The 21200-nt window shown below is 44.4% G+C and overlaps 1 protein-coding gene across 1 annotated transcript; it reads right to left on the bottom strand.

Annotated features, from left to right (window-relative positions):
* Window positions 1-5161: 5161 nt before the first annotated feature.
* Window positions 5162-5926, bottom strand: LOC122660016 (ethylene-responsive transcription factor 1B-like). The gene has a single exon (XM_043855193.1). The coding sequence runs from the start codon at window positions 5865-5867 to the stop codon at window positions 5187-5189; it is 681 nt and encodes a 226-aa protein (XP_043711128.1). The 5' UTR covers window positions 5868-5926; the 3' UTR covers window positions 5162-5186.
* Window positions 5927-21200: the final 15274 nt, after the last annotated feature.

Consider the following 21200-nt stretch of genomic DNA (forward strand, 5'->3'; position numbering starts at 1 on the left):
CAGAGTTCTGTATTCCCGTATTTGGTTATGAAACCCCTCCATGGCCACATAAACGCTGCCCTGTTCACCTACTGTACAAATTACAAAACCTCTTAATAGCATCTACAGGTCCCTCTTTGCAGGCATGGTTAAGGCTGAAACTTACGGATAAAATTTTGCTGCTGCCTGGTACGTGGTGTGTGCCCATTGACGGAAAGGTAACTCAAATAAAAAAAAAACCAAAGAGAGAGAGAGAGACAAAGGAGAGGTAGCCTCTTAATAGCATCTTGAGCCTTGTAATCCTGTTGCCACGAACTCTGCTCCTGCTTTTCAATGAAATTTCACTTATTAAAAAAAAAAAAATACTCAAATACGTGCCGCCGGTTACCTGTCCTTCCCTTTGTCTCTTTCTTTAATTTTATCCTTTTTTTTAATTGGAAAAAGTTTCCCTCCCCTTGTAGAGGATGTTTCTCTCACCATCTATTGGATTGTTTTTCAAAACATCCTCGTGATCCCCTCTCCCACCCATCCCACACACGGTGAATGAGAGGGGTGACGAAAAACTTGATCTGTTTTTGTTTTTTGGTTTCACTCTAATCACTCATATCTCTCTCTCTGTCTCTCTCTCTCTCTCTCTCTCTCATACACACACACACACACATACCATTTGGTATCGACAATTTTGGTATTGAACCAATATCGTGAGTAGTATTATTAGTGTAAAGAAAAATCGGTATTAGGTTGGTATTGTTCCCAGTCGAATCACCATATAGCTAAATTGTTACAATGATGCCATATTGTCATATCTCCATATCCCCAAATTGTTGTCATGGCATCATATATCCTCAAATCATGGACATGGCGCGCCAAATCATTATATTGTCAAATCGTTAAATCTTCATATCGCCATCATGATGTCATAGTGTCAAATCATTGTAATGGTGTCATATCGTACTATGTTAATTGTCATGCATTGGTATCGGATCGTTTGTGGGCGATGCTATTCGATATCAATTTTTTATATTTAATTAATTTTAATCTTTATTCGTATCGATTGAGACTGATACGTAAAACCATTGTGTCAAAATGAGATTAAAGTAAAAAAACTTTGAATATTTTTTTTAAATTTAAAAATATGAAAATAAATAAAAATATAGGACAATGTGAGACTATATAATTAATGATATAATAAAAAAAAAGAAAGAAAAAGAATTAGTAAACCCCAAGAGAGACAGAACCCTTATTTAGGTTAGCTCAGCATAGGGATGTCAATTGGTTCGGTTCTGGGCTATCGGTCTGATTTTTTAACGTTTCTAGTCCTAAGGAGTCAGGACCAAAACCTGACCAATAAGTTAATCAGTTCCAAACTTGAGATTCAAGACCATTAATTAATGAGTGGGCCAGTTCTGGTTCCTATACGGTTGCAAGTAGTCCAATCAAAATAAAAAAAAAAAAAAAAAAAATCCCTAACACATGCTACATATATTTAATAATATTATAATAAGACACTAATTTCAATCACTTGAGATATGATTCATTTTTTTTTCTCAAATCACATAACTAGTCTATATTACCTCTTGTTTAGCATTAATTAATGAGTAGGAACACCATCACTCTCACAAGTTAGGATTGTTTTAATCCATATTCTTAAGTTAGCATTCCTAAATGGACCTTAAAAATTTATAGTCAAATCTTTGGCAAAATAGTATATGAGACAAGTGGCACCAGCCAAAATTGAAAAATTAAAAAAATAAAAGGGTTTGATTTTAGCTCTCATGACCTTGAGTTTTAAGATTTAAGGTTAGGATGTGAATTTATTCTTTTCTAATTGGTAGATTTGAAACCGGACCAATAACTTATTGGTAGATCTGGAACCAAACCAATAAGCTATTGAATGGGTAGATTTTGGTTCCTAATAGGCCAATTTTGGTCTAGTTATCGGTTCTAGTCCAAAATTGACAACCCTACCTCAGCGGAAAATTTTTATCCGAAACTTACCTCACGTAGGTGATGTCTGAACAATCCAGCTCGTTAGAGTGGTAAAGGTCGCACAGCTTATTAATAGGGTTAAATACACGTACACCCTTAAAATGCACCCAATATTCCTCGTAACCCCCTAAGATTCTGATAAGTCCACGTACCACCCCTACTTTATCCCCTAAAGCCATTTAAGTCCACATCAAGTGTTAAATGCTAGAAAATGACCAAACTATCCTTTCTTCTATCTCTTCTAAAATTTAAAAAAACCTAATTATCCTAACCTATTTGCTAAAATTTGAAAATTACAAAATACCCTCAGTTTCTCCAAATCCTCATAATCTTTTACATTCCCAATACTACCACCGCTACCATTCACCATTGACACTATCACCACCGTGAAGCCCCACCTCCAGCACCACCTCCAACTCTACCTTTACCGATTCCACCACTGTGAAGCTTCGGTCTCTTCCCCCACCCCTCTCCCAATCTCCCTTCTTCCTCTGGAACGCCACCAGAAAGAGAAAAAGGAAAGAGCGAGCGTCAGAGAGAGTAGGGAGTAGCGAGGGAGAGGAAAGCTGAAAAAAAAAAAAACAGGACATCTGAGTTGTAACTGAGGGACCACACATACGGATGCCGCCATTTTCATCGTTCTTCGGTTTTATTTGAGCATATTATAGGGGAAAAGTTTGCTTTGACAACTGGTTATGTTAATCCTTGTTCGTTTGTTCCATTCTTTTCAAGTACGAAAGAGAAACAACGAAGAAGTATAAAGTTCCAAAATAAACTATGAGAAAAAGAAAACAATTTTATGCAATTACAGTCTCAAAGAAGGAGAAAAATTGATTTTGTTTCTTGGGTTCTTCTAGAAATGGTTGTTCAGATGTTCAGATTTGATGCTCTGTTGTTTTGAACGTTAGGCTGTGTATTTTCTGTTTACGTTAGGCGTTGGGTAACCCCCCCCCCCCCCCCCCCCCCCCCCCCCCCCCCCCCCCCCCCCCCCCCCCCCCCCCCCCCCCCCCCCCCCCCCCGGCCCGCTCGACCAGGCCTTCTTTCTGTCCTTTCCTTTTTGTTCAGATTTTTAACAGTTAGGCTGTTGGGTATTTCTTTGAATCGATAATATTACTCGTTGATAATAGAGGAAAAGATAGAGGGAGTCAATGAGATCTCAATTTATGACGCTGTTGAGATGATGGAAAGCTTGGGTCCAATTCCTGTTTGGGAAAAAGCCTCTGAGAGAGATAGATAATATTCACCTTCTGGGTTGGCGTGGTTTTGTATCCCGGAGATGGTTAATTAGTAAATTAACGAATCAACTATGGAATGATTGAGTTATTTCGATAACTAATAGACATGGTTGGTCTTGGTGTTCCTTGTTGAAGGAGTTGGAGGTGGGACTTCACAGTGGTGCTGGTGGTGGTAATATTAGGTAAGTAAAAGAAGATAATGATTTGGGAAAGATGAGGGCATTTTGGTTTTTTTAAATTAGCAAAAAAGGTCAATGAAGTTTTTTCAAATTTTAAAAATGATAGAAAAAGGATAGTTTGGTCATTTTATAGCATTTAACACATGGTGTGGACTTAAATGGCTTTAGAGGTATATAGTAGGGGTGATATGTGGAATTTTCAGGGGTGGTACGTAGACTTCTCAGAACCGTAGGGGGTATGAGGAATATTGGATGCATTTTAGGGGGTATGCGTATTTAATCCTTATTAATATACATACCTAGCTTGAATATCCTTCTTCCAAACTTATTTTTATATCTTTTTACATTAAAGAATTAAGGTAAGAAAAAGAATTGGATGACGTTTCAGTCATCTATTAAGGCCTCATTCAGTACGTCCATGGAGTGAGTGAGTGACGGAGGTTGAGGCAATCCAATGAAGAGAGAAAGAATGCAAAAGGTTTTATAAATGAGGGGTTCACTTATTTTGCCACGTGAAAAAAAATGCAAAAGGATTTATAAATGAGGGGTTCACTTATTTTGCCACGTGAAAGGTTAATATATCCATTTGGACCATTGGATACCTAGTAAAGTTCTACCAAAAAAAAAAAAAAACCTAGTAAAGGATTTGGATTACTTACCCAAAAAAAAAAGGATTTGGATTGACTAACTGTTTAAGTTAAAGCTAATCATTTGCCGATTTTGCGTATTGGTTGTATTCCCTTGGAAATCTATACATCTTCTTAGGTTATATTTGGTATGATTTCTATTTCAATTTTTGGAGTTGATTTTTATTTTGAAAATTGTTTGGTTTGATTTATATATTTTATTTAAGTGAAATAGAAATAAAATGGAATTGAATTTTCAACTAGTTGAAGAACTGATTCAAAATTTTTATTTCATTCAATTTCACTCTCTTAGTCTCTTTAATGAGCACATGGTTACTTTGATGGAAAAAATAGTAATGTCATGTTAAAAATTAAACACCTCCCTTCTTTTTCTCCTAATGGTCTCACCACCACCATACCACCACCACTTCCATGCTACCACCACCACCACCACCACTACCCCACCCCACCGCCACCACCACCACCATCACTGCCACCACCACTATTTCGCTGCCACCACCCTCTCCAAAGAAGCATAGAAAATCTAAGAAATTGAACTATCAAATGGTTTTTTTTTTTATCTTTGAAATATTTCATATTGATACAATCAAAACAATTTCAATTTTTGATCAAAAATGTATTTATGGACTATTTCATAAAATCAACCCAAAATTGAAATAGAAATCATACCAAATCTGGCCTATTATCTCTTAATAATTTTGGATTTTTCAATACTATATTTTGCCACGTGTTCAACTTTATTTAAATTAAAACTTGAAATGTAAACAGAAAGCCCAAGGGGTACTGAATGAGGCCTTAATAGATCACAAGAAGCTGTGAACTTTTAAGGTGGTCCTCATAATTTATTGTTAGAGCATGAGGACAATTGAGTCTCCATCTCCACATCTTTTCAACTTTACAATTGGACGAGAAAAGATGATTTGAAACTTCAACGTTGGATCTCTACCATGTTTAATAAAAACTAAAAAGAAAGAGAAGCATCTACAAATGAACAAGATTGATTGGATTACTCCAAGATTGAGAGATTAACAGCTAAACAACCAGAGAGATTATAATAAAAAATAAATAAAAAAATAAAAAAAAAATAAAAACATGACATTAATAGATTAAGGATCAAGACAAGAGATGTCTAAGCTAATTAGACTCGCTTGATTAATTCACCAAGGATTAGAACCCACACAAGAACTCAATAATTGTTCCAAGTAATCTTCCCCTAAATCTTCCAATTCCACCACCACATTCTCTATCCTCATCTCTCTAATCCCTTTACTCTTATTCCCACCCATGGATTTCTTTCTCATGGAGTGTCTCTTTTTAAGTGCAACCACAGGTGAGCACCCTTCCTCGAAACCATACTTGATTTCACGCAAAGATTCAATCACCTTCTCTACTGGGAAATTCAAGACTGCAAGTGATCCACGCATCGAAAAAGCTGCTTGATCATATGCAAGAGCCGCCGCCTCTGCGCTGTCGAAAGTCCCCAACCAAACACGAATCCCACGTCGAGTAGAGTCTCTTATCTCCGCCGCGAATTTCCCCCACGGTCGTCTTCGGACACCTCTATAGGACTTCTCCTTTGCTTTGCCCTCTTCCTTCAGTTCCTTGGAACTCACCTCTTCGTCTTGAATTCTGGTGGAGCAGAGAGTTTCCGGTAATTCTCGAGCAGCCTCGGTGAGAACATCCAACAGGAGCATCTCCTCTGAATCATTCTCATTGAAGGGAAGGGGAAGGGGATCTTCTTTGAAACTGAGCCCATCCCATGAGAAACAATCTGATGACCCGAAAGAAGATTCCGGCGAGAAGTCGGAGTTTTGGGATTGAAAGAGAGAAGAATCCATCTCTGATGCGTCTACAGAACACTTGTTTATCAGTAGCCGATAGATGCTGCTTTGAAGTTTTGAAGAAAATATTTGAAGCCCACCACCCCTTTAAATACAAAGAGAAGAAGAACCCATCAGCCATTCAGGTGGGGAACTTCTGAAAGCCCCAAAAAATGGAGTAAAGGGAGAGTAATTGGCAAAGGAGTATGTTTTGGTATATTTTATTATGAAACATCGTATTCAGAGAAAAAAAAAAAACGTAGCCCTACCTCTATAGGATTAATTAGCACGTGGGTCAAATAACTCATGGCGGCCAGGTCTTATTAAAAAAAAAAAAAATAATTTCTTGCTGATGAGTGACATCAAGGTGATGATCTCATGTTTTTGGACCTACCCACTTGGCATCCTAGTAGGAGAATTACGGACCCTATGATGTTGCTCTGTTATTAAAGTCGGGTTACAGATCAACTCGGCAGTTGGAATGGTAGTTGAACTGTTAATTATTTTAACTGTCCCGGTGCCTTCTTACTTAGATAGGAAGCACAAGCAAGAGCGAAAAACACAAGAATAAATGTCCTTAAGTAATAATCTTGATTAGGTCTAAATTGTAATACTAAGAAAGAAATTTAGGACAAATGAAAAAGGGGAAGAAATAAGCTGTCCAGTAAGGCTATAGCCCTATGGTAGCCTGATACACTTAAGTGTGATCAGCCAATGGTAACACGACACATGGCACTCACTATGTGCGGTCCGATGGATATGCCTGTCTGGTCAAACCCACATAACACCCATCTCACCCAAAGCGGGAGATACAATTATAAAAGGATACCATTCCCATGGGGAAGGATATCTATCCAAATCCTAATATATATACCACAATCAGTTAGCAGTGCACTCCTGCAAGGAAACCATATCCCCCTAGGAGCGGCAATATGAAAAATCCTAAAATTAAGGGAAGTGCTTTCCCAGGAAGAGTCTAACTAGGGCTGCAATAGGGTCGGGTTGGGTCGGGCTTTATAGAACCCTAGCCCAACCCTAAGTCCCCTTAGCTGGGCCCTGGCCCGACCCGACCCTGACTCAGGGTCAGAAAAATCCAACCCTAACCCGCTCTCAGGGTCGGGCCGGGTTGACCCTGATTGGCCCTGATCATGGGGAAGGGGAAAGAAATGCATGGGTTGGAATGGGCCGGAGAGAACATTATCAAATTTACATAAAATAACACTATAATAAAAAGTATTATATCACTTATTGTCTTCATATATAATATATTATATAAAAAAATGTAGGTGACATTTAAAGTTTATAATGTATATATTATATCAATATATATTTTATAGTATAACTCAAATCAGGGTCGGGCAAGGTCGGGACAAGCTTAGCTTGAGGCCTCAACCCTAACTAGACCCGACCCTGACTCAGGGTCAGAAATTTTCAGCCCTAACCCGCCCTCAGGGCCAAATATCTCAACCCAGACCCTGTTCGGGCTCAGGGCGGGCCAGGGCGGGTTCGGGCCGACAGGGCCAAACTTGCACCCCTAAGTCTAACACACGATTTCATTCCATACATCAAAGACTTGTCATAATGAGACTCTCCACCACCGCCTCAACTGATAAGATCACACTATATATACTCAGGTATAGACCATAACACAACTATATTGAATTTGGGTATTCTATTTGTTGCTGAAGATATTTGACTTAGGCATCGGAGAGTCATTCGCCCAAAAAATAATCAGCTCGCCCTTGTTTAATTACTCGGTTCCGTTGTGTAGGCAACTTCATTGGAGGATCCCTCTGACGGTTTCTTGACGCAACATCCCCATTCACAACATACAAGAAATATCAGAATTGTTTCCAGGAAAGTGCTTAATTAGAGATAAACTATCAATGACGTAAAAATAAGGAACTAATAGAAATTAGAAGTAAATTTTCTAACATAGAAACAGGTAGGAGCGAGCCCGGGTTCTTGTGAAAAGGGATTTGATAAAGTAATACATAAAGTGGTCATAAGGGTGACAAAGTAAGTTCTCTGCTCCCATCTATTTCAACTTTGTCAATGGAAGATGATAATGACTCAGTTTTGTTAATGGTAAACCTTAGGCCGGCCGGGTTATTATTAATTATCTACAGTAGTTGTTGATGTTATTGTAACCTCACGTACAATCTTTTTTACTTTCTCAAGACAAGACTAAGGAAATTGTGAAAAAATTTAATATGGGTAGGTGTGAAGTACTTTGATGAAATAGTCCAGATGCAGGTCCCCTAATAAGAGCCTGCCTAGCTACAATGGAAGCAATATATCTATTCAAGGTCCTCATAACTTGGAGAAATGGGGGTTAAATATTGAAGGTGGCTAGCTATAAATAAAAGAATAAAAGTCGTCGATCCCAGAAAGGAATGGTCTGGTCTGGTCTGGTCTGGTCTGGTCCAGCTTAGTGACCTGACAAAGACATACTATTCATTTCGAGTAAATTAAAGAGGCCGGAATGGTCATATCCATCTCGTAATATTTTGGAAGTTTTTGGAAGACAATTTCATCCGATGATTAAGGTGATCGATCCATTCATCATTATTAATCATTCATTCATGGTTTCATATTAAAACTGAAGTTCAGTCTCAGTTCTAAGAAGCTATAATATATGCCTTCGATCCGTTGGTCATTGAATTCGATCAAGAATCCTCCAAATTAAGTAGTATTACTGCTACTTAATTAGACTGAGCAAAACATCAAATTAAGTTGCATGAGCCGATAAAACAGTGTCGAATCCAACCAAATTCTCAAACAATGATAAAAATCGACCGTCACTTAAGTATACCGTAGTTATTGTTCCATGTTGTATATATAGCCATATATTCTGTCTACACATGAGAAGAAGCTATTGGGAATAATCTTATAGTCCCTCCACCTAATAATTCAAACTTTAAGATTCAAAGGCAACTTCGTATCTCCACCTAACAGTCTACGCTTTTGGGTTGCACCGTCTATCATAGTATCAATGCCCATGGTTCTTGTTCCTTTCTAATGTGTTTTACCACATGTTGTGGTGTAGTCTCATTCCACCAACACGTGAGAGAGAGAGAGAGACAGAAAGAGAGAGAGATTTATGGGAAAAGGCTGGGTAGTGGACACGCCGCCAAAGTGCTTAACATGTGTCATCCTCTCTCCTCCTCCTTTGGAAAAGACCCCTCGCCTCCTGTGTCCAATCCTGTGGATGGTGTATGTCGCTAATTTACCGAAAGCTGACAACCCCAATCCTCTCTCTTGTTACAATGGATTTGTGAACCGATCCAATTTATCTGATCCATTTGGAAAAAAGCCCTTGAATGCCACTGTTCTAGTCGATTAATAATGGAATGAGACTCAAAATCGGATTTCGACCTTAATTCCAATTACCAAAACCCTCGATCTAGATCCTCTCCAATGAAGGCATCACCCAATAAATACCCAATGAAGCATCCAACGGCTGGGCTGGCTAGCACATATCCCGATGCACATCCAGTGCGCGAGCCCAACCAACCCAGCTGTTGGATGCTCATTGGGTTATGCCCCCATTCAAAACACTCATCCTAATACTATTCCAAGTACTTCAAATTCAATGTCGATGGAGCTAGTCATGGGAACCCCGGGCTGGTAGGAATTGATGGTGTTTGCAGATCGTCTTCCTCCTTCATTGGATGCTTCACCATTGGAGTTGGAATCACACATGCCCTGGTTGTGGAAGCTCTGGCCATTTGACAAGCCCTTTCCTTCGCTATTGTGAAGAACTTCTCACATATCATTATTGAAAGCGATAACTTAGGGCTGATTGAGATTCTTAATCACAGGATCAGCTCAATACCTTGGAGAATACTCCCCATCGTTAAAGATTGTTGGAACCTCCTTCTCCATACTCAAGACACTATCTTCACTCACACCTTGAGTCTTGAGAGAAGGCAATGCCACTGCGGATGTTCTGGCCTCCTATGGAGCTTCCTCCCAACCCCCTGCTCTATGGCTCTCACAGCCCCCTTCTTGTATTCCGTTATCCTTGTATTCGGACTTTGTTAGAACATTGTTTCTTCGTCAATGAATTGCTATTTTACGAAAAGAAAAAAAAAAAAATGTACTTATTACTATGGTACATTGACTTACATTTTGGATATGGTCGGATCGGGCCTTAGGGCCCGACACTAACCACTAACATGCTGTATCTGGATCAGAATTAAATGTCAGAAAAAGCACAGGGCATAAAAGCGCCGGGGAAAGAAAATTAAATTTCGCAACAGACCGCTGGATCCTTGTTTGGTGGCCCACATTTTTTGTTTTTGTTTTTTAGTAAATGGTGGCCCCATATCCCAATCAATCAACATGTTTTTTTTTTGGTGAAAGGAAATTTATTGAGGGCAAGTAGAAGCCAAGGTCTCCTGATAACACAGATTTAAGAGCAAGGAGTGGAATTAGGCCAGGTGATCCAACTTGCAACGGATAAGACCTTCCGGGCTAGGGATTGGGCAATATCATTAAACTCCCTAAGAATACATATAAAATGACAAGCTGAAAAGTACGTGGACAAAACACGAATATCCTGAATAACGCCCTATACTGCAAAAGGGTAGGCCGATGTGTCTCCATTGAGGATGGTAATGAGAGTTGCATTGTCTGATTCCACCTCGATTCAACCAACATGTTTTATATACAAATGGCAGTGCATATTTGAATAAATACATATAAAATAAGGATGTCAATTTTGGACAAGAACTGTGAACCAACCTGTAAATTGTCACGTGAAGAGAGCGAGGGTCCGGTGACTCCAGTGGGCCTAAGCCTCATTACCGAAAAAAAAAAAGTGGGCCTAAGTCCCAAAAGGGTAATTGCAAAGGGGGATCCCTCATCGACAGCGTTTAGACTGAGGTGGAAATGGTATTGCTGGGCCCCATCGTAAGGAGACGTCTCGCTTTCTCGTTAGGCAGTGCCAGTGTCGTGCCACTGTGACAGGGGAAGCGGGCTGATGCTTACTGCTATCAGATTCAGAGAACTTAGTCCAGTCTCGAGTCAGATTCCTTCATCTTCCCCCAGGGACCCACGGCTTCAAACCTTATTACTTCACTTCACCGGTATCGCCTTTCATTTCAAAAAAAAAAAAAATAATAATAAATAAAAATATCGCCAATCTCTGTGGGTCCCACCGCAGCGTTCCAGTTCCCAAAAAGGGGCTAAAAACAAAACAAAAGGCAACTCCGATTTAGAAATTTGTTGTTTGAACCGGCCGGCGACGCCACACCAGCAGGGATGAAACGTTGGCGAAGCACTCGCCAGTCGCCACAGTCGTCAAATTTGGGCAAAATACTTTACTGTAGGGTCGCACTAATGTGGTGATTTTATTTAACCACGTGTACATTTAAGGAACCACAAAAATGGTTCCAGTTGGAGTGTTCATGGCGGGCAACCAGAGAGAATGCTACGCTTTGCCTTACTTGATTCTGATGGGAAAGGCAAGGATACCTCTTTATGTTGAGGAATATTGAGGTCGTACTCAAATTTCTGGCCCGGCCCAACTTAATTAACTAACTGAAACCTTAAATTATGAGGTTTTCACTCCGACCAAAATGTGGCCCGGTTTCGATCATCTGGTCTACCAACAATTACCAAGTTAAACTACATTATCTTTGATCAGCTGGTGTCTTTGCATGTTCTAATTTTAAACACACTTACTTGTTGGATTAATGGACCCTAAACACCACTTAAACAACTTTATTTATGTATATTTATCCATTTTGTTTCTGTACTGTATAGTTAGAAAGATGCCTCAGATATAAAAATATGATTTATATACATCCCCGTACACCACATTTCAATTATCTTAATCCTACAAAATCTTAACGTTAATATTAATTTATTGGTATTATCACGAGCAAGTAATAACAGATCGAAAGGGAAAAGGGTTTACCGGAGAAGAAAAAGAGGAAAAGGAAGGATGGATGAATCTAAGTAGGATAGGAGAGAGAGGGATGGGGGGTTGCTTTGCTTAACCCTTTTTGGGGATGGTGCATGAACCTGTACACTTCAATAAACAAAGATGGATCACTGTTGAAGGGTCAAAATCAGTCCATCCTCTCAATCTCACCGACTGTTCTCATGCACTTTCAATGCTGTATAATTGCAAATTAGGTGCCCACATTTTTTTGGTGGAGTTCTCTAATGGGATCAAAATCTTATAATCAAATCATGGTTAATTTGGTGGTGTCTCTTGAAAATCTCATTCCCAATTTGATAAGCTTATTATGGTTCATAGTAGCTCAATAACTTTACCCCCCCCCCCCTATCCTACCCATCCCAAACCCAAAAAAATAAAATAAAATAAAATAAATCTTAGTTCAAGCACTATATAAAATTAGGATCGAGTTTTGAGTTTCTCTTCACTTACGATTAAGATTGTATTTCATTATACATCAATTTTTATGGTTGGATCAGACTCCAAAAACAGTTAAAAAAAAAAACATTTCAGATATTCATTCAATACAATAAAATAATTGTAGAACAACGAAAATCCTCACATCGCTTGGAGAGATGTCATAGAATGCGCATATATGTTATGACTTCTTTTACAAATCATACAATCTACCGATCAAAGCGAACAATATCGTGCCATCGATGAAACCAGATACCAGATACTTCTATAATAACGAGATCTAGGGGTAAAAAAGAATTTAGAAAATATAATTAAGAATATTTTGTTATTTCCTCATCTTGTAATTAACCTATAAGTAAAAAGGCACTCCATTTGATCCAAGTTTTACATGTTCTTAGAACAATGGGTTCATGAACTTGTTCGAAAAGGAAAGCTATAAAAAGTGAAGACTAAAATGAAGTTCGTGACACTAATATTTTTTAGATGATGGAGGAGAGATCAGACCACAAAATGGTAAGTAAAAAATGGTAAGGTCATCTTAGTCCACAAACGAATATTACTTTTCAGTCTAACACGATTTGACTTGCAATTAAAATATGATTATTGCCAGTATTAAACGATCACTGACAGGAAAAGCACAAAATCAGCACAACGGTTCATGTATTAGAGAGTTTAGTTCGTTGATGCAACGTTTATTCGTTAAGTATGAAGAAACCTTTAAATGTGATCATGTAATTTTGTGACCAAATATCTAAAGAACAAATTGCTGATCAGGAACAATGAATGTTCCCGCATGCAATTCTTAATTGTTTTTTCTATAGGGGGTCAATAAATTAGTTTTCTAATGAGATTATCTTAAGAATAATAAATGGGAGAAAAAACGATAACTGGCTGGGTGACATAGGGCATACGAAATGATTGTCGTGCTCCCAAAATATTCTGTTTTATGAGGACTTGACGATCATTTCGTACACCCCTATGTTGGGCTCCTCTATAATGCGACAGGGAGTATAGCGCACATCCAACGGCCCAGTGTTTTAGCATGTAATCCAACACCTTGCCTGTGTGTTGGGCTGCGTGTCCGAGCACTGCGGGCCATTGGATGGTACGCTATAAACCCTATCGCGATATAAAAGATCCAAATCCCCACGTGCCTAGGCACAGAGCAGCGCACCGCACAAGTCTAATAACCTTCTCTTTCCCATAATAAATATCGCAGATTCGTTTAGAATTTGTGCATATTAGATGAGGATTTATTTGTTTTTTCGTAAAGATGGGGACTTTTTTTTTTTTTCTAAAAAATTGACCATTATAACTGATACATCCAATATTCACCGGGCCAATCAACGACCGCCACGTGTCACGACGACCCGCTCCATAGCTAAGGGGAACGAACCAGGGGTCCTCGCACCACTCGGGCGTGGCCCGCATCGGCGCGGCCTCCTCCTCCCGCGCGGCCTCACCCTGAGCACGGCCTCCTCACCCGTGGCGCGGCCTCACCCAGCGCGGCCTCCTCACCCCAGCGAGGCCTCACCCAGCGCGGCCTCCTCACCCGGGCGCGGCCTCACCCAAGCGGCCTCCTCACCCAGCGCGTCCTCACCCGAGGCCGCGGCCTCCTCACCAGGGCGCGGCCACCACTTGGGCGCGGCCTCACCTAGGCGCAGCCACACATCCAGGCGCAGCCTCACCCAGGCGCGGCCTGCACCCAGGCACAACATCGTGGGCACGTGAGGTGGGGGCCACCCATCTACGATCCGATCTAAGACTCATGTCACTACCAGGACTCTAGACCGCCGCTTAGAGGTCACGTCATCCAGACGGATTCAAACACCAAGGACGTTATCACCACACGCGGGTATCTACCCACCAAGGATCCTGATGCCACCAGGACACTCCCTCCCACGGGGAGATGGCCAATCAGGATAGAGCCCCGTTACCCAGGGCCTCTATCCACTCAACAGCACAATCGTCAATCAAACGGGGACTCTCCACACCGCCATATGCTACTATAAAAGGCAAAGGTACACAACCCCATAAGGGACATCTAAACTCATACTGAATAATCACTATTCATCTGTTTGCGCCAGGAGATCTAACTTTGGCATCGGAGAGCCCTAGGCCGGGACCACACCGGTCTCTCCGATTGACCCCTTTGGTCCACTTGCGGTGTGACGGCACTCGCAGGACCGCTCGACGATTTCTTGACGCAACAGATTGGCGCCGTCGCCGGGAACGACGCTAGCCATTACATGACTACTAGCTCGCTTCCATACTCATTCAATGGCACGAAGGAAGACTACCACCACCAACAACGGAGCAAGGAATGGATCACCACCCCGCAGTGCTCTCGCCGCAGAGCCAACGACCAGGACCATGTCCCTCCGGAGGAGGAGATCCCCTTAATGACCGTTCGTGATCGCCGAGCCCAACAATGACGAGGCCAACGATGTGGTGGTGGAGGTGACACCGACCCCAATGCTCCAGCCATCGTGGGTCGGATCAACGACTGCAACGACAGATCCTCGATGAACAACGACTCTTTCGAGAATACCGACGCGTGCGACATCTCACCGTCGGAGGACTTCACCAGCAGCAAGGGTGGAGTCCATACCTCAACAAGAGCCAAACCCTAGGAGATCATCTCCCGGGGCGCGAGATCGAGAGACTTGCACGACAGCAACCCCCACTCCGCATGGGGAGCCTTCCCAAGATCCCAGGAGAACAAGAGACCTCTCACCACGGTCGAACGTGGGAGGACGCCAACACCCAAGGCGAGGGTGTCTAGCCCGCAGAGATCGGTCCGGAGGTCCATGTTTGACGGACGACTGGAAGAAAGTCACATACCACGATGAAGTCGGACCTACAGAGAAGAAAGCCCCTCACCTTCACGACAGGGTTCATCACGGCATGACCATTCACCATCCCGCCAACACTCAAGGCGGGAGGGGACATCCAGGAGAGAGCGTGAACGGGGTCGCAGCGAACGTCCGGCTAGGCGTGGGGGGCAGACAAGGGACGAGGAGCTCGATCAAAGACTCCGCGACCTGGATGAGAAGCTGGAAGGGTTGAAGAAGCAGACCAAAGGCGAGACACATTCCATACCTGGACAACACCCCTTCTCGGCAGAGATCATGTCAGCCACACTACCTTCCAGGTTTCGACTACCCACCTTTGAACTCTACAGTGGTACCACTGACCCTAATGACCACATCAACTACTTTAATGGCATGATGACGCTGTATGGGGGGTCGGACGTGGTATCTTGTCGAGCATTCCCTGCGTCCCTCAAGGGAGCAGCCACATCATGGTTCTCCAGGCTACGACCGAGATCTATATGCTCGTTCGCAGAGCTATGCGAACAGTTCGTCACCCGTTTCCAAAGCAGCGTCAAGCAGAAGAAGACCACCGTCAATCTACTGAACGTGGTACAGAACCCTGGGGAATCTCTCAGGGAATACGTTACCAGGTTCACCAAGGAGTCCCTGGAGGTTCGAGACTTGGATGACCAGACACAGCATGCAGCCCTAGCAGGAGGTATTAGGGACCTGGACTTGATCAAGGACCTGGCACGTCACGAGACCAGGACTATGAAAGAACTCCTGGAGCGGTGCAACGAGTTTGCAAATATGGCCGAGGTACTACAAGCTAGAACAAAAATAATCGAGGCCAAGCCACAGGACAACAAGAGGTCAGCACCTGATGACCGCAACGAGAGTAAGAGGTCGAGGACAGAGCGCCGACAAGAGAAGAGCGACCGCCCATCTAGGAGGACAGATCGCCGCCCAGAGAGAAGCGAGAGGGCAAGCACCCCTGAGTTCACACCACTGAACACCACCAGGTCCCAGATACTCATGCAGATCCAGGACCGTGACCTACTCCATTGGCCACGACCCATGCTAGCGGCGCCGAGAAGCGAAACCCTAACAAATATTGTCTCTTCCACAAAGAGAAGGGGCACGACACGAGGAGTGCTATCAATTGAAGAGAGAGATAGAACAACCGGTAAAAGCAGGAAGCTTGAACAAGTATGTGAAGGGGAGACGTGAGAACCGCTCAGGCCAAGGAGATAGAGGTCGCGACGGAGACAGAGTGGAGCCGAGACGAGAAGAAAGAAAAACAGATCGAGAGAGAGACCGCCCAGAAGAGCGGAGAGATGCCACAGAACCTAGTGGCACCAAGGGACCTCCTATCCTCACCATACTTGGAGGACCAGGGCAAGAGTCCACCAGAAAAGCTAAAGCTCATGCCAGGTTCGTGGGAGTGGCAGAGAAGCCCAGCAAGATAGCCAAGACTGAGGCGGTGATCTCCTTCTCGGATGAAGACCTGGAAGGACTAAACTTCCCGCATGAAGATGCCCTGGTAGTACAGGTGGAGGTAGCCAATCGACCTGTACACAGGGTACTGATAGACACAGGGGCGTCCGTTGACGTACTCTCCTTGGACGCCTATCGACAATTCAGGTTCGGGGACGACCAGCTCAAACCAGAGCCCACTTATCTCCATGGATTCTCAGGTGCCACCGCCTCCATCAGAGGTACCATAGAGCTACCCGTCACCTTCGGGGTACACCCTCAACAAGTAACCATCATGGTAAATTTCATGGTAGTCAAGTCCGTGGTGTCCTTCAACGGCCTCTTAGGGTGACCATCACTGACAGCCCTTAGAGGAGTCATATCACCACTTCACCGAAGATGAAGTTCCCCACCGAGAAGGGGTAGGCGAAGTCCGAGGAGATCGAAGAAAGCAAGGAGTGCTACGCCACCTTCATGAAAAAGAATAATGGCAACACCCGTGGAATGGCACTCGCCTAGAGAGCATGATCGGTGACCGGAGAGATGAACTGACAGAGAGAAGGGGAAAGCCCGGTGGAAGACCTCATCCCATGGCCCCTCGGCCAGACGACCCCTCCAAGGTCGTTCAGTCGGCTCTTGCTAAGCAAGGAGCAGAAAGAAGGGCTTGGACACCTCCTCCAAGCGAACATGGATGTCTTCGCATGGTCGACCTCCCGACATGCCAGGAATACCACGTTCCATAGCGGAACACCAACTACATGTCGACCCTACCAGGAAGCCCGTTCAACAGAAGCGGCGTAACTTCGCCCTCGACCGACAAGTAGCAATCAAGGAGGAGGTCGAGAAGTTAAGCCGATCAGGGTTCATCAGAAAGGAGAAGTTCCCAACCTGGCTCGCCAACGTGGTCATGGTACCAAAGCCAAGTGGGAAGTGGAGGATGTGTGTCGACTACACCGACCTGAACAAGGCATGCCCAAAAGATGAGTACCATCGCCCCGGATCGACCCATCGATCGATGCCACCGCCGCCATGAGATGCCGAGTTTCATGGACGCCTACTCCGGATACAATCAGATCCTCATGTATGAGGATGATGAGTCTTACACCGCATTCGGACGGACAAAGAGAACTCGCTACAACGTCATGCCGTTCGGGTTAAAGAATGCAGGGGCCACCTACCGGAGAATGGTCAACAAGATGTTCGAGGAGCAGATCGGGCGCAACATGGAGGTATATGTGGATGACATGCTCGTGAAAAGCGTCCACACCAACCAACACCTGACCGACCTAGAGGAAGCATTCACGATCGAGGAGGAACCGGATGAAGCTAAACCCTGCAAAGTGCGCCTTCGGTGTAACGTCAGGAAAATTCCTGGGGTTCATGGTCTCAGTTCGTGGAATAGAAGCCAACCCATCCAAGATCAAGGCCATCCAAGAGATGGCACCTCCTCGAACGGTCAGGGAAGTGCAGAGGTTGAATGGAAGGGTTGCCGCCCTTTCCAGGTTCGTGTCACGATCAGGTGATAAGTGCTTACCATTCTTCAAAACAATGAAGAACCTCCAAAGCCCTAAGGACTTCACATGGACGGAAGAGTGCCAAAAGGCTTTTGGAGAATTGAAGGAGTACCTAGAGAGCCCACCCCTGCTTGGGCGACCGGAACCTAACGAAGAGTTGCGCTCTACCCGGCCGCCACCCCTGTCGCGGTCGGGCAAGATCTTCTTGAAGGAAGTGGACAAAGTCCAGAGGCCCATCTACTACGCCAGCCATGTCCTGATCGATGCAGAGACCAGGTACACTAGGATCGAGAAGGTAGCCTATGCATTGGTAATGGCAGCCAGGAAGCTACGACCATACTTCCAAGCCCATACCATCATAGTCCTCACAGACCTACCCCTGAAGAAGATACTGCACAAGCCGGACGTCTCCGGGAGATTGATAGCATGGGCGGTGGAGTTAAGTGAGCATGACATCAGGTTCCAACCTAGGACTGCCATCAAAGGCCAAGCCTTGGCAGACTTCGTCGTTGAATGCACCTTACCAGAGACAGAGCCAGAAAAAAAAAAAAAAAAAAAAAAAAAAGGAAGAGAGAGAGGCCAAGTGGCTACAGCCAAGAGGCCATGGCCAAAAGACCACGACCAAGAGGCCACGGCCAAAGGGCTATGGTCGTCACCTATCAAGAGAAAAAAAAAAATAAAATTTTTGGGTGCCATCCGTCAAAGGCCGCTGCCCAAAAGTAAAGAAGAAAAGAGAGAAGAAAGAAAAATAAAAACGGGGTCTTTGGCCATGGCCAAGGGCCACAATCGACAAACCATGGTAGAAGTTCAAGGTTCGAGGTTCGAGGTTCGAGGTCCGAGGTCAGGAAGTTCGAGATGGTTCGAGTTCTAAGGATCGAGAATGCAACTGTTGATGCACTGTCCAGGCTAGCCAATGATGAACTCAGAAACCTGGCCAATGCAGTGTACGTGGAAATATTACATGAGCTAACATGCCGGGAGAAGCAAGTTAATGAGATTGAGGAGGGGCCTAGCTAGATGGACCCTATACTCAACTACCTACAAACAAGGCCGAGGCAAGGAAGATCAGGATGAGAGCTGCAAAGTACACCGTCCTAGACGGGGTACTGTACAAGCGGGGGGCAACAGCACCACTACTCCGGTGCCTAGGACCCAAGGGGGCAGAGTACGCCCTAGCCGAAGTCCATGAGGGGATATGTGGAAGCCACATGGGGGGACGAGCCCTAGCCTACAAAATCCTCCGCCAGGGACTATACTGGCCACGAATGCAAGAGGAGGCCATCCAATATGCCAAGAAGTGCGAGCAATGTCAGTTGTTCGCCCCAGTACCCCATCTACCCGCCACCAAGCTGACATCAATCCTCAACCCCATACCTTTTGCCATGTGGGGACTAGACATCTTAGGCAACTTCACCGCAGCACCAGGAAACAGAAAGTACCTGGTCGTCGCGATCGACTACTTCACCAAGTGGGTTGAAGCTAAACCCTTGGCCAAGATAACAAAGACAGAGATGGAGAAGTTCGTCCGCGATGACGTCATCTACAGGTTCGGGGTGCCACGGATCCTCGTCTCAGATAATGGAAAACAATTCAACAACCCTAAATTCCAAGCATTCTCGTCACGCTACAACATCGACTATCGGCCTGTGTCGGTAGCATACCCACGTGCCAATGGTCGGTGGAGGTCACCAATGTAACGCCATCGGAAGGAGTCAAGAAAAGGCTAGAAGGAGCCAAAGGCAAGTGGGTAGAAGAGCTACCAAGCCCTGTGGGCATACCGAACTACAAGACGGACGCCCACAGAGAGAGCCCATTCCGCCTAGCATATGGCATCAAGCATTGGCGCCAGTAGAGGTCTCGCTATGTCCCATAGGGTTCTCGCACTTTAATGAACGCACCTATGTCGACGGATGCGGGCGAACCTAGACTTTATAGATGAGGTCCGCGAAAGAGCACTACTAAGGAACGTCGCCTACCAAAACAGCATCGCCAGGTACTATAATGCCAGGGTCAAGGAAAGGCTATTCCACCAGGGAGATTTAGTACTACGGAGGGCAAGTGCATCACGACCACAAAAGGCGGAAAGGTCACCCAACCGGAAGGACCCTACATAGTCTCAAGCGATACGCCGGGGCCTACCGCTGAAGACTCCGGGGGCAAGAAGGTAGACCGTACTGAACTCACTATACTTGAAGAAGTACTATCGCCAGAAGTAACAACAGAGTTTGGCACCACCAACAGAGTGAGTAGATGGCATTACGTTTCAAAGATGAATTGAAAAAAATTCGGGAATACTCGGCTTCTTCTACTACTCAACTGAGGCTTCAGGCCTGAGGCGTCATGCCACCACTGAGGCTTCATGCCTAAGGCGATATGCCAACACTGAGGCTTCGTGCCTAAGGCGATATGCCAACATCGAGGCTTCGTGCCTAAGGCGATATGCCAACACTGAGGCTTTATGCCTAAGGCGATATGCCAACACTGAGGCTTCATGCCTAAGGCGATATGCCAACACTGAGGCTTCGTGCCTAAGGCGACATGCCAACACTGAGGCTTCGTGCCTAAGGCGACATGCCAATATCGAGGCTTCGTGCCTAAGGCGATATGCCAACAGCGAGGCTTCGTGCCTAAGGCGACATGCCAATATTGAGGCTTCGTGCCTAAGGCGATATGCCAACACTGAGGCTTTATGCCTAAGGCGATATGCCAACACTGAGGCTTCGTGCCTAAGGCGACATGCCAATATTGAGGCTTCGTGCCTAAGGCGATATGCCAACACTGAGGCTTCGTGCCTAAGGCGATATGCCAACATCGAGGCTTCGTACCTAAGGCGATATGCCAACACTGAGGCTTTATGCCTAAGGCGACATGCCAACACTGAGGCTTCGTGCCTAAGGCGACATGCCAACACTGAGGCTTCGTGCCTAAGGCGATATGCCAACACTGAGGCTTCATGCCTAAGGCGACATGCCAACACTGAGGCTTTATGCCTAAGGCAACATGCCAACACTGAGGCTTCATGCCTAAGGCGACATGCCAACACCAAGGCTTCATGCCTAAGGCGACGTGCCACCACTGAGGCTGTATGCCTAAGGCGTCATGCCAACACTGAGGCTCTATGCCTAAGGCGTTAACCCACCAAGGTCCAAGGATCACC

This window comes from Telopea speciosissima, chromosome 1, assembly GCF_018873765.1.
Source record: "Telopea speciosissima isolate NSW1024214 ecotype Mountain lineage chromosome 1, Tspe_v1, whole genome shotgun sequence".
Lineage (NCBI taxonomy): Eukaryota > Viridiplantae > Streptophyta > Magnoliopsida > Proteales > Proteaceae > Telopea > Telopea speciosissima.